The following is an 18,361-nucleotide window of genomic DNA, read 5'->3' as shown; positions in this document are numbered from 1 at the left end:
ATTATAGATTTTTAATGAGAGTAACTGTGAGACAGAAACTCATTTTAATTCTTTTTGCTGGTGTAATAGCTGGTAAGACACTTCTCCCTCACAATTCTAGCATATATAGTTGACTTGAGTGGCAAATAGAGGAGAATGTTGCTTTATATTTTTTCTTTAAAACAAAATAAACTGCATTTGTTCAAATCAATAGAAGTTGAACATACCGGCAATTTTGCGGGCACCCAAGGAGAGAAAACCCAGTAAAAAAGAAGGAGGCACACAAAAGACTTCTATTCTTCCTGCAGTACTTTATAGGCAAGTAATAAAATGATAACAGATTAATGTTGTGTGTTTTTAAACTCATACTTTTAGTAACAAGATGCTTCAAATATTTGTGAATGGATTATGTCCGTATTAGAATTTATGTTAAATGCATTTGAAATTCATTTTATCAGTACCTTTATCCAAGATGGTTTAGGTTGAATGAGAGAAGAGATTTTTGCTTCTCTTTTAATGATAAGATTAATGACTTGTATCCTTTAAATAAGTGGAGATATATGTCCAAAAGTTGCATGGAAATGAACAATCCATTGTCTTGGGGGAATTGGAAAGTGACTTTAAATAATGTAGATGATCATTTTCTTAAATAATTAAAATAATCTATTATTTAATGGGCATTTATATTTTATTTTACTTTAATGAGTTTTAGAGCTTTGCATGTGTTTTTAGGTAGTGATGGGTATCATATACAATCTGAATTACTGCCTTTGTACAGTGGTGGATAATGAAGATAAGTTCTAGATTTGAATCTGTCTATATTTTTTTATATGCTCAGTTGTAATAATTTTATTTCTAGAAGTGCTTTTGTTATTTACTTTTTTGTCTCTATCGTAATTTTGCATAGCCAAGACTTCTTGGCTCAGTCTAGCTTTTCCAAACAAAATTGGTTCGTTTGGAACCACCATGCATATCAGAGTGCTTCTCACTTGTCAGTACAGTTCATTTTTGTTTCAGAATGTATTGTAAATGATTTTCCTTTTTCACTTGAGTAGCATTGAGAACCAAGTACTGGTTGTCGTTGTTGCGTGTATGTGACCCTTTTTCTGTAGGATAATTTAAAACTTCAAAAATCATTTTTATTTCTTACATGGATGGGTAGCTGTTAGAGATTCTTAACAACTTTTTCTTCACACTTTATGTTCCCAATGTAAAAAAACAGAGATATTCCAGTCATGGTGCCTGTGCTCTCAGGAGTAGTTAAGTTGACATTTTGCACAAGAAAAGTTGGATTCCTTGAAAAGTAACAAAAATCCAAATAACAGTAACAAAATGCAGAACTCCCCATTCCTCACAAAAATATCAATTGGTGTACTTTTAAGACTCAAAGTCTGATTTTGAAGAGACTTATTTAGAAATGTAGCTTATTTACATGTTGAAGATTCATTGAAAGGCTTATAATTAATGTTAAAATAAACAATTTTGTTTGTACATTAACTTCTGTAGTTTGAGAGAAGTAGAAAATTGTAAAATTTTTTTAATAGTTATGTTTCTAGAGAAAAGTTGAGCTAATAGTAAATGTTTTAAGTGATAACTAAATTGAGGTAGCTGTGATGTTGAGAATACTATCTTCTTTTTTTTTTTTTTTTTAAAGTTTTTTTTTATTTACTTAGAGCAAGCAGGGGAAGGGCAGAGAGAGGGAGAGAGTGAATCCCAAGCAGGCTCTGTGCTGTCATCCCAGAGCCCGATTCAGGGCTTGATCTCACAAACTGTGAGATCATGACCAGAGTTGAAATCAAGAGTCAGACACTTAACCAACTGAGCCAGCCAGGCATCCTGAGAATACTGTCTTATATATGCCTCTCTCTGAAAAGTTCGACTCCAGAATAATAATTATACTAGATCCAGCTATTTTTCTATAGTCTCAAATATTTAGAACTAATAATTATTGATGTTACAAAGAGGCACGTTTGAAGAAAAAAAACACTTAATTTAACAGAAGAAACATTAATCCAAGGTGAAATTTTAAAATTTAAAAAAATGTGCTGTAAATAGCTGTTTCACTAAAATAATTATTATTCTAATCATTTATTTGCTGCCTTTATTCAAAGTTGTGGAATTTGTAAGAAGAACCATGATCAGCATCTTCTTTTATTGTGTGATACCTGTAAACTCCATTACCACCTTGGGTGTCTGGATCCCCCTCTTACAAGGATGCCAAGGAAGACCAAAAACAGTTACTGGTAAGTAAAATGAAGGAGATTTTAATGGTAGAACTGGTTTGCTCTCTGTTTCAATAGTATAAGATGAAGTGTTACATCCTATTTCATAATGAAGTTTTTAGCACATTTTTAATTGATATTTTAATATTTTTCCAACTTTGTTGAAGTATGAATGACAATTAAAAATTATATTTAAGATATACAACTTAATGATTTGATATACTTACACATTGTAAAATAATCACCAGCATCAGACGAATTGACATATCTGTCACTTCACATTAGTTCCCATTTTCTATTTTGTGATGAGAACACTTAAGACACAAATATTTATTATAATATTATATGAATAAATCTGTAATAGTTTTTTTGAGAAATGCATTTTAAGTTAATTGAGGCTGTTGTGATATCTTACCTAATAGTTAAGGCATAAATTCTGTCTCAGGTGTTTTAATTCTCTTTATTATAAGAATTTCTCTAATGCTTTTTGTTTTGAAATTGAATGAATTTATCAGGAACTTGCCTCCATATTCATGCTTTTATTTGTAATTTAATATTTTTAATTAGTTTCACCCAAGGCTTTACTTGTGGTATATGTCATTTATGCTAATTCTGTTTAAGTTTAACCATTCTTTGCAAATCTAGAAACACTTGACATACGTTTCTAAGGTTGTTTTTTTTTTTTTTTATTAACTTAGGTATATTGCATAACTACAGATGTTTTATAAAAGCTTATGTATGATGAATTGTATCCTTTCCTTAATTCTAGTTCAAGGGAGAGAGATATGCTCAAATTTTAATAGGCCGATTCTATATAGGAAAAATATAGGACATGGAAAACTTTGGAATAAACATCAGTATTCTGTTTAGACAAATTACCTTTCTACTTTTAGAAAAGAGTAAACTCCAGGTTCTTAAATGATAATCTATATAAAAAGTCATGTGTTTGTGAAACACATTAAGCATGTTTTTTGACTTCATTGTTTCATCTCATAAAGCAATCTCTGTTTATTAGGAAGCTTCTATTGTTTCACCATTTTCACAGGATTGCTTTTTCATAGTGTTCTTTTATCAGTTTGTCTTGAGAGAGTCCTACTAGTCTGCCCTTTTCGAGTATAGTAGAGTTTATGTATATACTTTTCGATATGTGCTTTTGAAACCAGAGTTTACTAAGAAAATGCTGTAGCTTATTAGAATGCCAGCAGTGGTAATAAGCATCCTAGGTGGGTGTTTATAAATTGGAAGCCAGTTTGGTAGTCTCCAGGGCCAGGGTGCTTTGATATGGAGAGATGCAGCTCTCTACTTAAATGAGATTATGAACTTTTCTAATATTGCTCTGCTTGCAGAGTTCTGGTTTCCAGTGTGTAAGTTTCTGGAAGAACTTCAGATGAAAATGCATTGGTTGCCCTCGGATGTTTTAGTGAAAGTTCTTCCCCAAAGACCTAAAACTACTTAGGGTCCTATGCATTGGTTGCAGTGTTTTAAAGTAAAAGTAGAAGCTAATATTGGAACAAAGTGAAGTCTTCAATATCTTCTAGTTTCCAGTTATCAGATTTCCTTTGGCCTCTGTAATCAACTTAGTTTTGCTTAGCAATTAATTGAGTGTATTAGTTTTGGAGTAAATTTTATAGAATTATATTTTTCTTTAGTGTATCTCAAATGTGAGAGGCACTTTTTTCTTTTTAACATTTACAGTTTATTTTTGAAGTTATATGAAAGATAATAAACATTAAAACAGTTTCACTTCCTAAATATTTTATTATTACCTATGCTCTTTACCTAAGTCTATTGTATATGTATGGTAGAAAAACTGTAATGGTGTGCTACTATGCATCTTTTCCGCATTCTGCATTCTCTGATGCCTTGTTGGTATTTGGAAATTGGCTATGGTTAGCAGTATTTGTACTGCAGAAATTGGCAAATGCTACAAATTACCACTTTTTTTCCATAGAGAGCTAGGTGTTAGATATTTACTAACACATCACTAATCCTAACCCCTGCTTTGTTTCTGTTTAGTTCTTCTCAGTCTTTTTCTTAGGAAAAGAGGTTCTAGAAAGGTCCTTTCCTCTTAGGGAAAGGGTTCCTGGACCTTTATCTCATGACTGGGCCTGTTACTGGCTTAAATTTCTACAAAGCCTACTTGTATACATTTCTGAATGTCACCAATCACTGCTTTTGCTGTCTTTATGCTGTGTGCACTTGGTAACTCCCTTTCTGGTATGCCCCTTTATGTTCACTGCTAGCTAGAATTACTATGCAATCTTCCCTTCTCAAATACTGTGTTCGGCATGATAGACTAAGCACCTGCTGTCTTAGCTTTTCTCTCCTCCCAGTATCAGCACTGCTTTTGGAAGATACTAGTTTGAGATCTAGATGCTTTCTGTTTGGCCCACACCACAATAGTTGATTGGTTATGCTGGACTGATTTAAGACATGTAACAGGAAAGAAGAAATGGATAAAGATGCAGAAGTAATTATTGGTGGAGAGTAGGGAAGTTGAATAAGTTCACATTAGACAGGCTCTGACTTTTCATTGAAATAGAAGTAGTCTGTGGAGAGGTAAAGGACCTGGGGTGATGATGGGAACTTAAGACAGGAGATAGTTTCCAACAGTTACTGTGGGAAAAAAAAATAGATAAACGACCTGCTGAGGCCATATATATATATATACATACATACATATATATATGTATGTGTGTATATATATATATATACATACATACATATATATACACACATATGCATATATATATGTATGTATGTATATATATATATATACACATACATATATATGTATGTATGTATATATATATGTGTATATGTGTATGTGTTTGTATATATATATAGTATATACTGAACAGGAATGTTCAGTGAATTAGTTTAGTAAGTTTGGTTAATTGCTTTTTCTCCAGTGATGCTCAGCTGTCCAGGAGCAGGAGAGGAGAGAAACCCAGGAACTTCTAAGGTTGGATTAGGAGTGGACAAATCAGATGAAGAGTGCATGGTGGATGGGGAATTTGGCAGGTGATAGACTAGTGAAAGTATACTGTTTGGATTTACTTCTAGTGTTAGAAATCTATTTTGTCTTGCTTTGAGTTTATGTTATCTTGGTATGTTTCTTTTTAAATATATGATCTTGTATACTGCCTTACATTCTTCTCAGACAAGCATAATACTGTATACATTAGTAAGGGTTTGATTTAGTAGAATAGCTCAAATAATAAGTAATTCTTTTAATTTTAGAGTAATCTATGTTTCCACCACCCACCTGATCAGAATTTGTCTTGCTTTTTCTAATTAAAGAATATTCTGGGGGCGCCTCGGTAGCAATTGGTTAAGTGTTTGTCTCTTAGTTTAAGCTCAGGTCATGGTCTCATGGTTTCTGAGTTTGAGGCCTGTGTTGGGCTCCATGCTGGCAGTGGAGAACCTGCTTGGGATTCTCTCTCTGTCTCTCTCTCTCTCCCTCCCTTCCTCCCTCTCCCTCTCTTCCCCTCCCTCTCTGCTCCTCCCCTGCCCCCACCCTCATTCACTCTCTCTCTCTCAAAATAAAAAAGAATATTCTGAAGGGTATTATTTGACAATTAGATAATTGAGTAATATTTATTATATCCTTTTATTCTTTGGATATACTTTTGTTTATTCTCTTAAGATAAAAGAAAATCTATAGCACAAACTCTTCCGTGAAGAATTTACGGAAGGTGTCTTCCCTATTTTTAATAATTTATCCTCCCTTTCTTCCATTAACTCTTTTCCTTTTTTATTGAGAGATAATTGACATAAAATATTGGATTAGTTTTAGGTGTGCATATTGTGAAATGATTACCACAGTAAGTTTAGTTAGCATCCATTCCTATACATAGTGACTTTTTTTTTTTGTCTTTATGATAAGGACTTTTAAGATCTACTCTCTTGGTAACTTTAAAATACACAATACAGTATTAATAACTCTAGTCATCATGTTGTATGTTATATCTCCAGGACTTATTTATGTTTTAATTGGGATTTTATACCTTTTGACCACCTTTACCCCTTTAGCACCCACCTCCTGGCCTCTGGCAACCACCAATCTGTATTCTTTATTTATGAGTTTAAAAACTCATAAATATGGAGTTTAAAAAAATACTCCATATGTAAGTGAGATCATACAGTATTTGTTTTTGACTTATTTAGCATAATTCCCTCAAGGTCCATACATGCTGTTGCGAATGGCTAGGATTTTCTTCTTTTTTATGGCTGAATAATATTCCATTATATATATATATATATATATATATCTCCCACAGTTTATTTAATCCATTCATTCATCAATAGACACAGGGTGTTTCCATATTTTTGCTATTATAAATAATGATACATGAACATTGGAATATAGATATTTTTCAAGGTAGTGATTTTCCCTTGGCTGTATACTGAGAAGTGGATTTGCTGGATCATATAGGCATTCTAATTTTAATTTTTTGAAGAACCTCCATACTATTTTTCGTAGTGTCCGCACCAGTATACTTCCCTGCTAACAGTGTCTGAGCGTCCCCTTTTTTCCACACTTATTATTTCTTATCTTTTTGATGACAGTTGTGCTAACAGAGTTGAAGTGATAGCTCATTGTGGTTTAGGCACCAGTGAAAATTTTCCTCTAAAAAGAGGAGAAAATATGGGAAAAGCCTTAGAGATGAGGGAAGAAACAAGTTGTGGTATGGAATCTTTGAAGACTGAAGGAAGTAAGTTGTAAAGGCAAAAAAAAAAAAAAAAAAAAAAAAGGCAAAACATGAATTATGTATAATATTTGAGGATTAAAGTATCATTGCATTTATTACATTTAAGGACTCATAAAATCCTTTTTTCTCTGATGTATGCAAATAAGTTTTTCTATAAATTGAATTAGTCTTCTTCCTTGTCTTAGCGTTAATGAATGAAATATTTTTTCTTTGGTAGTTAAAAATTTTTAACCCCCCTTCTGAACATAAGTTGCAATGTATGGTGTAGGAGATGAAGAAGATACAGCAAATGAGAAAATCTCTTGGCATTTCATTTCTGTATGAAGGTTGTTCTTTTCTATAAATTCCTGACATGAACTTTTATTACTTTAAAATTCCTTTTTAATTAATTCAATATTTGATTACCTAAGATTATTTTTAATATTTTGCATGGGAATTATAAATTACAGGATTCTCTAACCCTTGGTAGAATATATTAAGTAAAAGTACAGAGGATTAAATATATAGGATAGCAGCTTAGTGGGTTATTACAAGAAACCAGGTATGTGTTTTGACATTATGAAAGATAATTATGACTTTACCCCCAAATAATACTTAATAACATTGAATTGGACAGGCCATGGCTTTATCCTAGATTATTATTTCTTAGGACCTTTTGTACTGATTAGTGTGGCAAATATGCTTTTTCATATCTTAAAGGATACATAAATGAGACTTTAGTATTTAATACATTGTTGGAAAAATTTCAAGTAGTGTGTCCATCTTTGTGACTCTGTACTGTAACTATCGTGTCAGTTGTTTTGAAAAGAAATAGATAAATTTCTTCATTGGTGGTTACATTTTGTTTTGATTTTCTGTGTTGTTCAATGTTTTATGGAGTTCAGGGAATAATGGTACCACTGTCAGAAGGCTCTAATGCAAGTTTTTTTGTTACTTAAATGTATTACTTTTGGTGAGGATGAGAAATGACCATGAGAAGTTAGAGAATGTTCTGACAAGGGTTATAGTTACAAAATGAGAAACAAAAGGGAAAAAAAACTCAATTAAAAAAACAACAACAATGATTTGTCCTAAAAAAGGGACTTGTTTCTATACCCCAGAAATTCATGTATATTAAAAATGAATTGGAACTGTCTGAGAAAATTTGACTACATTTCACATCAACTGGTAGAAATGATCACTTAAGGTTATAATCTGTAAATACAAGGAACTGGCCCTTTTCTGTGATATAACTTGATATCTTTCTACAGGCATTTCTGTTTTAATGTTTGTTGTATTTGTTACTACTTACTAATGGTATTTAACGTTTGTGGGGTTTTCACAATTTAGGACTGCCAATAGATTATTTCAAAATATATTAATTATTTCAGTTAGGAGATATGTTTAGGTGTTTAGTTCTCATACCAGTCTTTGATCTTTTAATCTTTCAAGAGGGACAAAACAGGAACAATTTAGTGTATTACATTTTATTTGTATTTTAATTTTGGTGGTAATCTGTGAATTCAAGGAATAAAGTGCTTGGAATAGACATAAAAATTTTTAAGTAACACATGATAAATTATTTCCTTGTTTTTTCCTTATTGCTCAACTTTTTTAGTGTTAAAATGTTGCTTGACAATTTTGGTTAAATGAATGGGAACTTTTAGATACTAAAATCAATGCCTTCAATATAAATTTGTATTTTGACAATTAATGTATATGTCTTCATAACACATGGTATATTGCATTTAACTGTTACTGGAGTTCAAAGTTTAAAGCTGTTACTTATAAAAAATAAATATTAGTTTGGTAATGTTTACTTTATTAATGAGCAAAAGGTGTGAATTTTGACTTCACATGGCAAGAAATCTTCGAAAATACTTGGTAAGAGAAATCTAAGATGCATTCAGAGGTATTGGTGTAAACTGAGGATATTGATATAAACTAAGAGTACTGATACATAAACTAAATATCAAACATAATTTTATCTTATAACCATATTTATAAAGATAACTATATATTAGACTTTGAAAGAAATACTTCCTGATCATTCTTTTAAATTTGAAGAAAATATTTGAAAACTATTTTACTTTTAACAGCTTCTTATATGTTTTTAAATGGGTTTTTATAATGGAGAATATCAAGATTTTCAACATTTTGTAGACTTGCTGTCCAAGTGTCCAAATGTTAGCCACTAGCCACATGTAACAACTTGAATTTAAATTGATTACACTTAAAATTAAAAAAATCAGATCCTCAGTCACATTAGCCACATACAAGTACCCAGTAGCTATGTATGTCTAGTGGCTATTGTACTGGATAGTGCAGTTATAGAGAATTCTAACATCATATAAAGTTCTACTGAACAGCACTGATATAGACTGAAGTTTCAGGGTTAATTATATTTTAGTGTAACTAATGTTTTTTCAAATATTTTATTGTAGCAAAATACATATAACATGAAACCATCTTAATCATTTCTAAGTGTAAAAATTAAAAGTCTACATATTAAACAGTAGCTCCCTATTCCTCCCTCACCTCCAGCCCCTGGCAAACACCATTCTACTTTCAGTTTCTGTGATTTTAACTACTGTCATAAGTACCTCATGTAAGTGGAAATCATACAGTATTTTTCATTGTGATTAGCTTATTTCAGTTAGCGTAAGGTCTTCAAGTTCATCGATACTGTAGCATATTGCAGAATGCTCTTCGTTGTTAAAGCTGAATGGTAGTCCATGATATCTGTACCACATTTTCCTTATCCATTTATCAGTAGTTACTAGGGTTACTCCTACAGCTATTGTGAATAATGCTTCTATGAACATGGGTGTACAGATGTCTCTTTGAGAGTGGATTATATGGTAATTCTATTTTTAATTTTTTGAGGAACCACCATACTGCTTTCCAAAGCAGATATACCATCAGCAGCAGTACCATCAGTAGTGTATAAGTGTTCCAATTTCTCTATATCCTTGCCAGCACTTACTATTTCTGTTTTGATAATAGCCATCCTATTGGATGTGAGGTGGTGTCTCATTATAGTTTTGATTTTCATTTCCGTAATGATTAGTAATGTTTAGCTCCTTTTCCTGTGCTTGTTGGTCATTTGTGTATATTTGCATATCTAATTTAAATCCTTCTTTAACATGCATGTGGACTTCAAAAACAGGTATAATGTTAGCTTTTAGGGTATTAATTTTTTTAATGTATTCATCTCTTACATTATGTAAAAAGTGAAATTACAAACCATTGTTATAATACCAGCTTTTATAATTGATCATGCATTAACCTTTATTGAGATCTTTATTTTTCCATAATAGCTCTGAGTTGCTGTCTAGTGTCCTTTTTTGTTTTCTTTTTTCTTTTTCTTTTTACCCTGCAGGGCTCTCTTGAGCATTTCTTGCAGGACAGGTCTGATAATATCAAACTCCCCCAGCTTTCGTTTGTCTAGGACTGTCTTAATTTCTCTCACTCTTTTGAAGGACAGTTTTGCTGGACATAGGATTCTTGGTTGACAGGGTTTTTTTTTTTCTTTTTTCTTTTAGCATTTTGAGTATATTAATCCACTGCCTTCTGGCCTCCAAAATTTCTGATGAGAGATCTGCTTATAATCTTACTGAGGTTCCTTTATATGTGATGATTCTGAATTTCTGTCTTTATACTTTGAAGATTTTCCTTGGGTCTTTTTCTTTGGAAATACTGATTATAATATGTCTTGGTGTGGGATTCTTTGAGTTTATCTTCCTTGGTATTTGCTGAGCTTCTTGGATGTTTATATTAACATCTTTCATCAAACTTTGGGAAATTTTCAGTCATTATTCAGATATTCTCCCTGTCCTTTTTCTCCTTCTGAGCCTTCCACAGTGCAGATGTTGGTCCATTTGTTGATGTCCCACATGCCTCTTAAGATCTGTTTGCTTTTCTTCAAGTTTTTTTTTCCTTTTTGTTCCTCAGACTTTGTAATTTCCATTGTTCTTTCTTTCAAGTTTGCTGCTCAAGTCTGTCCATTTTTTTTCATTTTTATTTTATTTTTTTCCATTTTTTAAAAATTTAAATTTTAGTTAACTAACATACAGTGCCATATTGGTTTCAGGAGTAGAATTCAGTGAGTCATCATTTACATACAACACCCAGTGCTCATCACAAGTTCCTGACTTAGTATCCATCACCCATCTAGCCTATCTCCCACTCACCACCTTCTGTCAACCCAGTTTGTTATCTATCAAGAGTCTCTTGTGGTTTGTTTCCATCTCTTCTCTCCCCCACCCCTTCCAATATGTTCATCTGTTTTGTTTCTCAAATTCCACACCTAAGTGAAATCATATGGTATTTGTCTTTCCCTGGGTGACTTATTTCACTGAGCATAATATATTCTAGCTTCATGTCATTGCAAATGGCAAGATTTCATTCTTTTTGATGGCTAATATTTCATTGTATATATATATGTGTGTGTGTGTGTGTGTATACACACATATATAATATTCCCTTATATGTGTATATATTCCATATATGTTTGTGTGTATACACACATACCACATCTTTATCCATTCATCAATTGATAGATATTTGGGCTCTCTGCATAGTTTGGCAATTGTTGATAAATGCTGCTATAAACATTCAGGTGCATGTACCCCTTCGAATCTGTATTTTTGTATCCCACACTGGTGGCTGCACCAGTTTGTATTCCCGCCAGCAGTGCAAGAGGGTTCCCCTTTCTCTGCATCCTCACCACCACCTGTTGTTTATTGTGTTGTTAATTTTAACCATTCTTACAGGTGTAAGGTGATATCACACTGTGGTTTTGATTTGTATTTCCCTGATGATGAGTGATGTTGAGCATCTTTTCAAGTGTCTGTTAGCCATCTGGATGTCTTCTTTGGAAAAATGACTATGCATGTCTTCTATCCATTTCTTCACTGGATTATTTGTTTTTTGGGTGTTGAGTTTGGTCAGTTATTTACAGATTTTGGATCCTAACCCTTTACCTGATATGACATTTGCAAGTATCTTCTCCCATTCCGTCAGTTGCCTTTTAGTTTTGCTGATTGTTTCCTTCACTGTGCAGAAGCTTTTTATCTTGATAAGGTCCCAATAGTTTTTGCTTATGTTTCGCTTGCCTTTGGTGACATGTCTAGTAAGAAGTTGCTACAGCTGAGGCTGAAGAGGTTTCTGCTGGTGTTCTTCTCTAGGATTTTGGTGGTTTCCTATCTCACATTTAGGTCTTTCATGCATTTTGAATTTATTTTTGTGTATGGTGTAAGAAAATGGTCCAGTTTTCCCAACACCATTTGTTGTAGAGACTGTCTCTTTTTCCATTGCATATTCTTTCCTGCTTTGTCAAAGATTAGTTGACCATGTAGTTGTGGGTCCATTTCTCGGTTTTCTGTTCTGTTCCATTGATCTGTGTCTGTTTTTGTGCTAGTACTATACTGTCTTCGCAATAGCTTTGCAATACAGCTTGAAATCTGGATTCGTGATGCCTCCAGTTTTAATTTTCTTTTTCAGGATTGCTTTGACTCTTTGGGGTCTTTTTTGGTTTCATACAGATTTTAAGATTGTTTGCTCTAGCTCTGTGAAAAATGCTGGTGGTAGTTTGATAGGAATTGCATTAAATGTGTAGATTACTTTGGGTAGTGTAGACATTTTAACAATGCTTTTTCTTCTAGTTCATGAACATGGAATGCTTTTCCATTTCTTTGTGTCCTCTTCAATTTATTTTAAAATTGTTCTATAATTTTCAGAGTATAGATCTTTTACCTCGTTAATTTATTCCTAGGTATCTTATTGTGTCTGGTGCAATTGCAAATGGGATCGATTCCTTGATTTTTTTTTTTTCTGCTGCATCATTATTGGCATACAGAAATGCAACAGATATCTGCACATTGATTTTATATCCTGAGATGTTGCTGAATTCATGTGTTGGTTATAGCAATGTTTTGGTAGAATCTTTTGGGTTTTCTCCATCGAGTGTCACATTGTCTGTGAAGAGTGAAGTTTGACTTCTTTCTTGCTGATTTGGATACATTTTCTTTTTGTTGTCTGATTGCTGAGGCTAAGACTTCCAATACTATGTTAAATAGTAATGGTGAGAGTGGACATCTGTGTCTTATTTCTGACTGTAGGAGAAAGGTTCTCAGTTTTTCCCCATTGAGGATGATATTAGCTATGGGTCTTTTGTATATGGCTTTTATTGTGTTGAGGTATGTTCCATTTATCCAAACTTTATGGACGTTTTTATTAAGAATGGATGCTTTATTTTGTCAGATGCTTTTTCTGCATCTATTGACAGGATCTTATAGTTTTCATCCTTCCTTTTATTAATGTGGTGTATCACAGTGATTAATTTGTGGATATTGAACCACCCCAGCAACCCAGGAATAAATCCCACTTGATCATGGTGAATAATTCTTTTCATGTACTGTTGATTTTGATTTGCTAATACATTCATATTCATCAGGGATATTGGCCTGTAATTCTTTTTAGCAGGGTCTTTGTCCAGTTTGGGAATCAAAGTAATGCTGGCTTCATAGAATGAGTTTGGAAGTTACCCTTCTATTTCTATTTTTTAGAACAGTTTGAGACGAATAGGTATTAACCATGCTTTAAATGTTTGGTAGAGGGGCGCCTGGGTGGCTCAGTTGGTTGAGCATCCGACTTCGGCTCAGATCATGATCTCACAGTCTGTGAGTTTGAGCCCCGCATCGGGCTCTGTGCTGACAGCTCAGAGCCTGGAACCTGCTTCAGATTCTGTGTGTCTGTCTCTCTCTGCCCCTCCCCTGCTCATGCTCTGTCTCTCTCTGTGTCAAAAATAAATAAACAATAAAAAAAAAATATTTGGTAGAATTTCTCTGGGAAGCCATCTGGCATAGGACTCTTGTTTGTTGGGAGATTTTTGATTACTGATTCAATTTCTTTGCTGGTTATGGGCCTATTCAAATTTCTTTCTGCTTTAGTTTTGGTAGTTTGTGAATTTCTAGGAATTTTTCCATTTCTTCCAGATTGCCTATTTTGTTAAAATGTAATTTTTCATGGTATTCTCTTATGATCATTTGTATTTCTTTGGTGTTGGTTGTGATCTCTCCTCTTTCATTTGTGATTTTATCTATTTGAGTCCTTTCTCTTTTTGATAAGTCTGGGTAGGGGTTTATCAATTTTGTTAACTCTTTCAGAGAACCAGCTTTTGGTTTTGTTGATCTTTTCTACTGTTTTGTTTGTTTGTTTTTATATGTTTTATTTCTGCTCTAATCTTTATTATCTCGCTTCTGCTGACTTTAGGCTTTATTTGCTGTTTTCTAGCTCCTTTAGGTGTGAGGATAGGTTGTGTAGTTGGAAATCTGCCTTTTTTTTTTTTTTTAAGTAAAGTTTATTTATTTCGAGAGAGAGAACATGTAAATAGGGGAGGGGCAGAGAGAGAGGGAGAGAGAATCCCAAGCAGGCTCTGTGCTGTCCATAAGGAGCCCAATGCAGGTCTCATTCTCACGACCTGAGCTGGAATCAAAAGTCAGACTCTTAACTATCTGTGCCATCTATGTGCCCCTGGAAATCTACCCTTGTAATCCTTTTAGTAAATTTTCCATTTCAGTTATTATACTTTTCATTTACAGAATTTCTTTTTCATTTATTTTTAGGCTTTCTGTCTCTTTATTGATATTTCCATTTTGTTCATAAATTGTTTCTTGTCTTTTCCCACAATCTCTATTAGTTCATTGAACATTTAAAGAATAATTCTTTGTCTTGTAGATCTGCCATCAGGTTTTCTGGGACAGTTTCTGTTAAATTTTTTTTTCTCTTTTAATTGACCATACTTTCCTTTTCCTATTTCTTGTGGGGTTTTTGTCAAAAACTGGACATTTGAGTTTAATAATGTAATAACTTCAGAAATGAGATTTTCTCCATTCCCAGCATTCGCTGTTTTATTACTGGTTTTGTTTGTTTGTTGTTTTTTATTATAGTGTGCTATCTCTCTGCTAAGGATCAGACTGGGGTATAAACTTGCAGTCTTCTCATATGTTTTCTAAGCCTTTCCCTGGGCAAGGGTGGCCACTTTCTAATTTTTCTTGTATAAGCACTTATGTTTTGAATGTCTATATCTTTAATGTCTGGCTCCCAAAAGAGGACAAAGAGAAAAATGAAGGTGGAAATAAATGACAATGGTCTTTTAAGTACTGGAAGTCACTTCAGGCCAAGTGGGGGGGGTCACATATAACAGGGGTCTTACACAGAGAAATGGAACTCTGAGGTTCCTCTTTCTAGGAAGCAGCTTTATTTGTGCCACCCGGGCTCAGCGGGTTAAGATCCCAAAAAGGCTGAGTCCCAAGTGCAGCAGGGTATAGCCTTTTATGCAACTTCTACTTCTTTGTCTCCCATATGTGGTGACACATATAGTCTGATTGGACACATTTCAAGTTACAGAGTCATGTCAGAGCTATACATACCTGTATAGGAGTTGCTTGGGTCACATTGCCTTCCTTTGTTCTGAGAACCCTCCACTAAATTCTTTAGGGAGGGTCCTTACCACACACCTACCTCTTTGTACTTCTGTGATCAGAAGCAGTAATTCCCAATCAGAGTATGGATTCCCAAAATTTGGAGGACATGGTTTGTTTTGGCTGTCCTGGTTCTTACTGACTATGTAAGCCACTGCAGGAATATGTGCACAACTGCCTGCCATGTGGCTTGGTTGGAGGTTGGGTAGTTTTGACTGCTGAGAAATGAAATTAACAGAAATTGATGGTGATTTACCTGTGCTAGCCTTTCCCTGGAATTTACAAGCCTTCAGTAGAATCCATAGTTCTAAAATAATTGTATTAAACAAAATCTGCCAGTGCAGTTTTTTTCTAGGTGGAGAGACACATTTCTGTTGCTTTGGACTGTGCCACTGGTGCTGAAATCTCTTACATGGGTTTACTTAAACATGTAGCATTATTTCATGTGTTCTTATGATACTTACAGAGTACATGGAATTGCTTTATACATTTACTATTGATGTTCTTATAGGAGTGTGTGTACCTCTCTGTATGTAGTCTTTGTATACCCTGTGGTCACACATACTTGTATATAGTTTCATATATTCTTCACATCTACCTGAATTTTGTATTAATAGAAACCATAGCTAACACTAGAAGATAAAAATAAACGTATGAACTTACATTTTTTTCTTTATATAGGCAGTGTTCAGAATGTGACCAGGCAGGGAGCAGTGACATGGAAGCAGACATGGCCATGGAAACCTTACCAGATGGTACCAAACGATCAAGGAGGCAGATTAAGGAACCAGTGAAATTTGTTCCACAGGACATGCCCCCAGAACCCAAGAAGATTCCAATAAGAAATACGGTAATTTTTTCCCTGTTTATCATAATCATCACAAACTTCTGAGGGCAAAATTCTGAGGCCAGTTTGTTGTTTTACATTATGAAATATACCATACATAACTGAGAATTTATGCTTTATATATTCAACTTAAAACATAATAATAATGAATACCCACTGTATCCACTGACCTGCTTCAAAAATAAACAGTAACAAAGCCTGATGTCCCCTGTGAATCCCTTGGTAATTTCATTCTTACCTGGCTAGCACAGAGATCACCTCCTTCCTCAACTTTGTATTTCTCATTCTTTTCTTTTTTTTTTTAGTAATGACTTTCCAAATGTGTGTATTTGTAAATAATACATAGTTTTGCAGTTTTTAAATTTTGTATGAATGGAATCAGGCTTTTCCTTTTGGTATTTGTTAATTTGACCAGTTTTTTTTTTTGTTTGTTTTTAAATTTATTATTTTGAGAGAGAGAGCTTGAGCAGGGGAGAGGCAGAGAGAGAGGGGGAGAAACAATCTGAAGCAGGCTCTGTGCTGTCAGCACAGAGCCCAATGAGGGGCTTGAACTAACGAACCATGAGCTCATGACCCAAGCAGAAATCAAGAGTCAGATGTTCAACCAACTGAGCCTCCCAGGTACCCCTAACCAAATTTTGTTGATGAGATTCATAAATACTGATCTGTGTAGTTACAGTTTATTTATTTTTACTAATGTGTAGTATTTTTTATTAAAACAATAGATCATATGTTTTGTTCTTTAGATTGGCAGTTTTGTTTCTATCTTTTTTCTTTTGTAAAAAACTCTGTTTTGAATATTTTTGTAAATGTCTCTTGCAGCATGGTAACAAGGAGTTAGGATATATACCAAGGCGTTCATTTGCTTAGTTATCGGATATGTGCGTCTTCAGTTTTGCTAGTTAATTCCACTGTGTTTTAAACCAGTTTATATTCATAGCGATGAATAATCTTACTATTGTTCCCTAAACTTATTTTGTGTAATATTTTAATGCTTTCCAATGCAATACATGTAAAATAGTATATCGTTTTATTTTGTATTTGTCTCAATACTAATGACTTTGAGTATCTATGTATTTTATCTATTAGGAAATGTAAATGCAAGTCTTCTCCGATTTTTCTATGAGGTTGTTAGTCTATTTCTCATCACAAAATTTTTGAGGTTAGAGTTCAAAGAATTTCTTCCAGAAAGTATTTATATTTGTTATTACCAGGTGCTGGTGAGGTGTACTAACCTAAGACCATTTTATTATTTTATTTATTTTTAAATGTTTGTTTATTATGTATTTTAAGAGAGAGAAAGAGAGTTAGTGGGGAGAGGGGCAGAGAGATAGGAGAGAGAAAATCCCAAGTATGCTCCATGCTGTCAGTGCAGAGCCCATCATGGGGCTCAATCTCATGAACTCTGAGATCATGACCTGAGCCAAAATCAAGAGTCAGCTGCTTAACCGACTGAGCCACCCATGCACCCCTAACCTAAGACCATTTTAAATAAGTTTGGTGTGTGTGTCTTTTTCCATTATATAAATAGTGTCAATTTCTGCCCCAATACAGTGAAGGCTGGCTTGCAGTTATGAATTCCTGGGGAGACATTTTTTACTTTCTGACTCTGAACCAAGGCAGACACTTTTGAAAAATCTGCCTCCTCCTGAAGGAGATGTAGGTTTTTTTTTTTTTAAGTAGGCTTTATGCCCAGCACAGAGTCCAGTGGTTAGGCTTGAGCTCACGACCCTGAGATCAAGACCTGAGCTGAGGTGAAGAGTCGGATGCTTAACAGACTGAGCCACCCAGGCATCCCAAGATGTAGCTATTTTTAGGGTTAGTTGTCATCCTTTGTTTTGTTACCTGTTTAGTTGTAGAGAGTTTTTTCTTTTTTCCTTAAAGTAACAGCTTTCTCAAAAATTTTCTTTAATCTGTAATAACACATTTAATCTAATCATAAGAGAAGTTACTTCGAGTATTTCATTCAGTTTGTGTTATGAGCTTATTTGAAATTGAGGAAACAGATGTGGAAATTGTCTCCCAGATAATTTAAATAGTTGTGTTTCAATGCTGTTAATCAACTTGAAATTGTTTTATTTATAATTCCCATTAGTTTAAAACAATTTTTTTTGGCCTCACAAATACATTTTG

General features: G+C 33.7%; 1 protein-coding gene across 5 annotated transcripts in view; it reads left to right on the top strand.

The window, feature by feature from the left end:
• PHF14 (PHD finger protein 14) overlaps nucleotides 1–18,361 on the top strand; it is a 207,371-nt gene that overhangs the window by 55,026 nt on the left and 133,984 nt on the right. For all 5 annotated transcript variants that reach the window (XR_008296827.1, XM_027071968.2, XM_015081217.3 and 2 more), the window contains 3 exons: nucleotides 194–297; nucleotides 2,091–2,222; nucleotides 16,063–16,231. Coding sequence is in view for 4 of the 5 variants with exons in the window: in XM_027071968.2 (XP_026927769.2) it covers nucleotides 194–297; nucleotides 2,091–2,222; nucleotides 16,063–16,231 (405 nt within the window). In the remaining variant the exon portion in view is untranslated. The remainder of the gene's footprint in view (nucleotides 1–193; nucleotides 298–2,090; nucleotides 2,223–16,062; nucleotides 16,232–18,361) is intronic.

This window comes from Acinonyx jubatus, chromosome A2 (genome assembly GCF_027475565.1).
Source record: "Acinonyx jubatus isolate Ajub_Pintada_27869175 chromosome A2, VMU_Ajub_asm_v1.0, whole genome shotgun sequence".
In the NCBI taxonomy this organism is placed as follows: domain Eukaryota; kingdom Metazoa; phylum Chordata; class Mammalia; order Carnivora; family Felidae; genus Acinonyx; species Acinonyx jubatus.
This window is presented reverse-complemented; position numbering and strand designations above follow the sequence as displayed.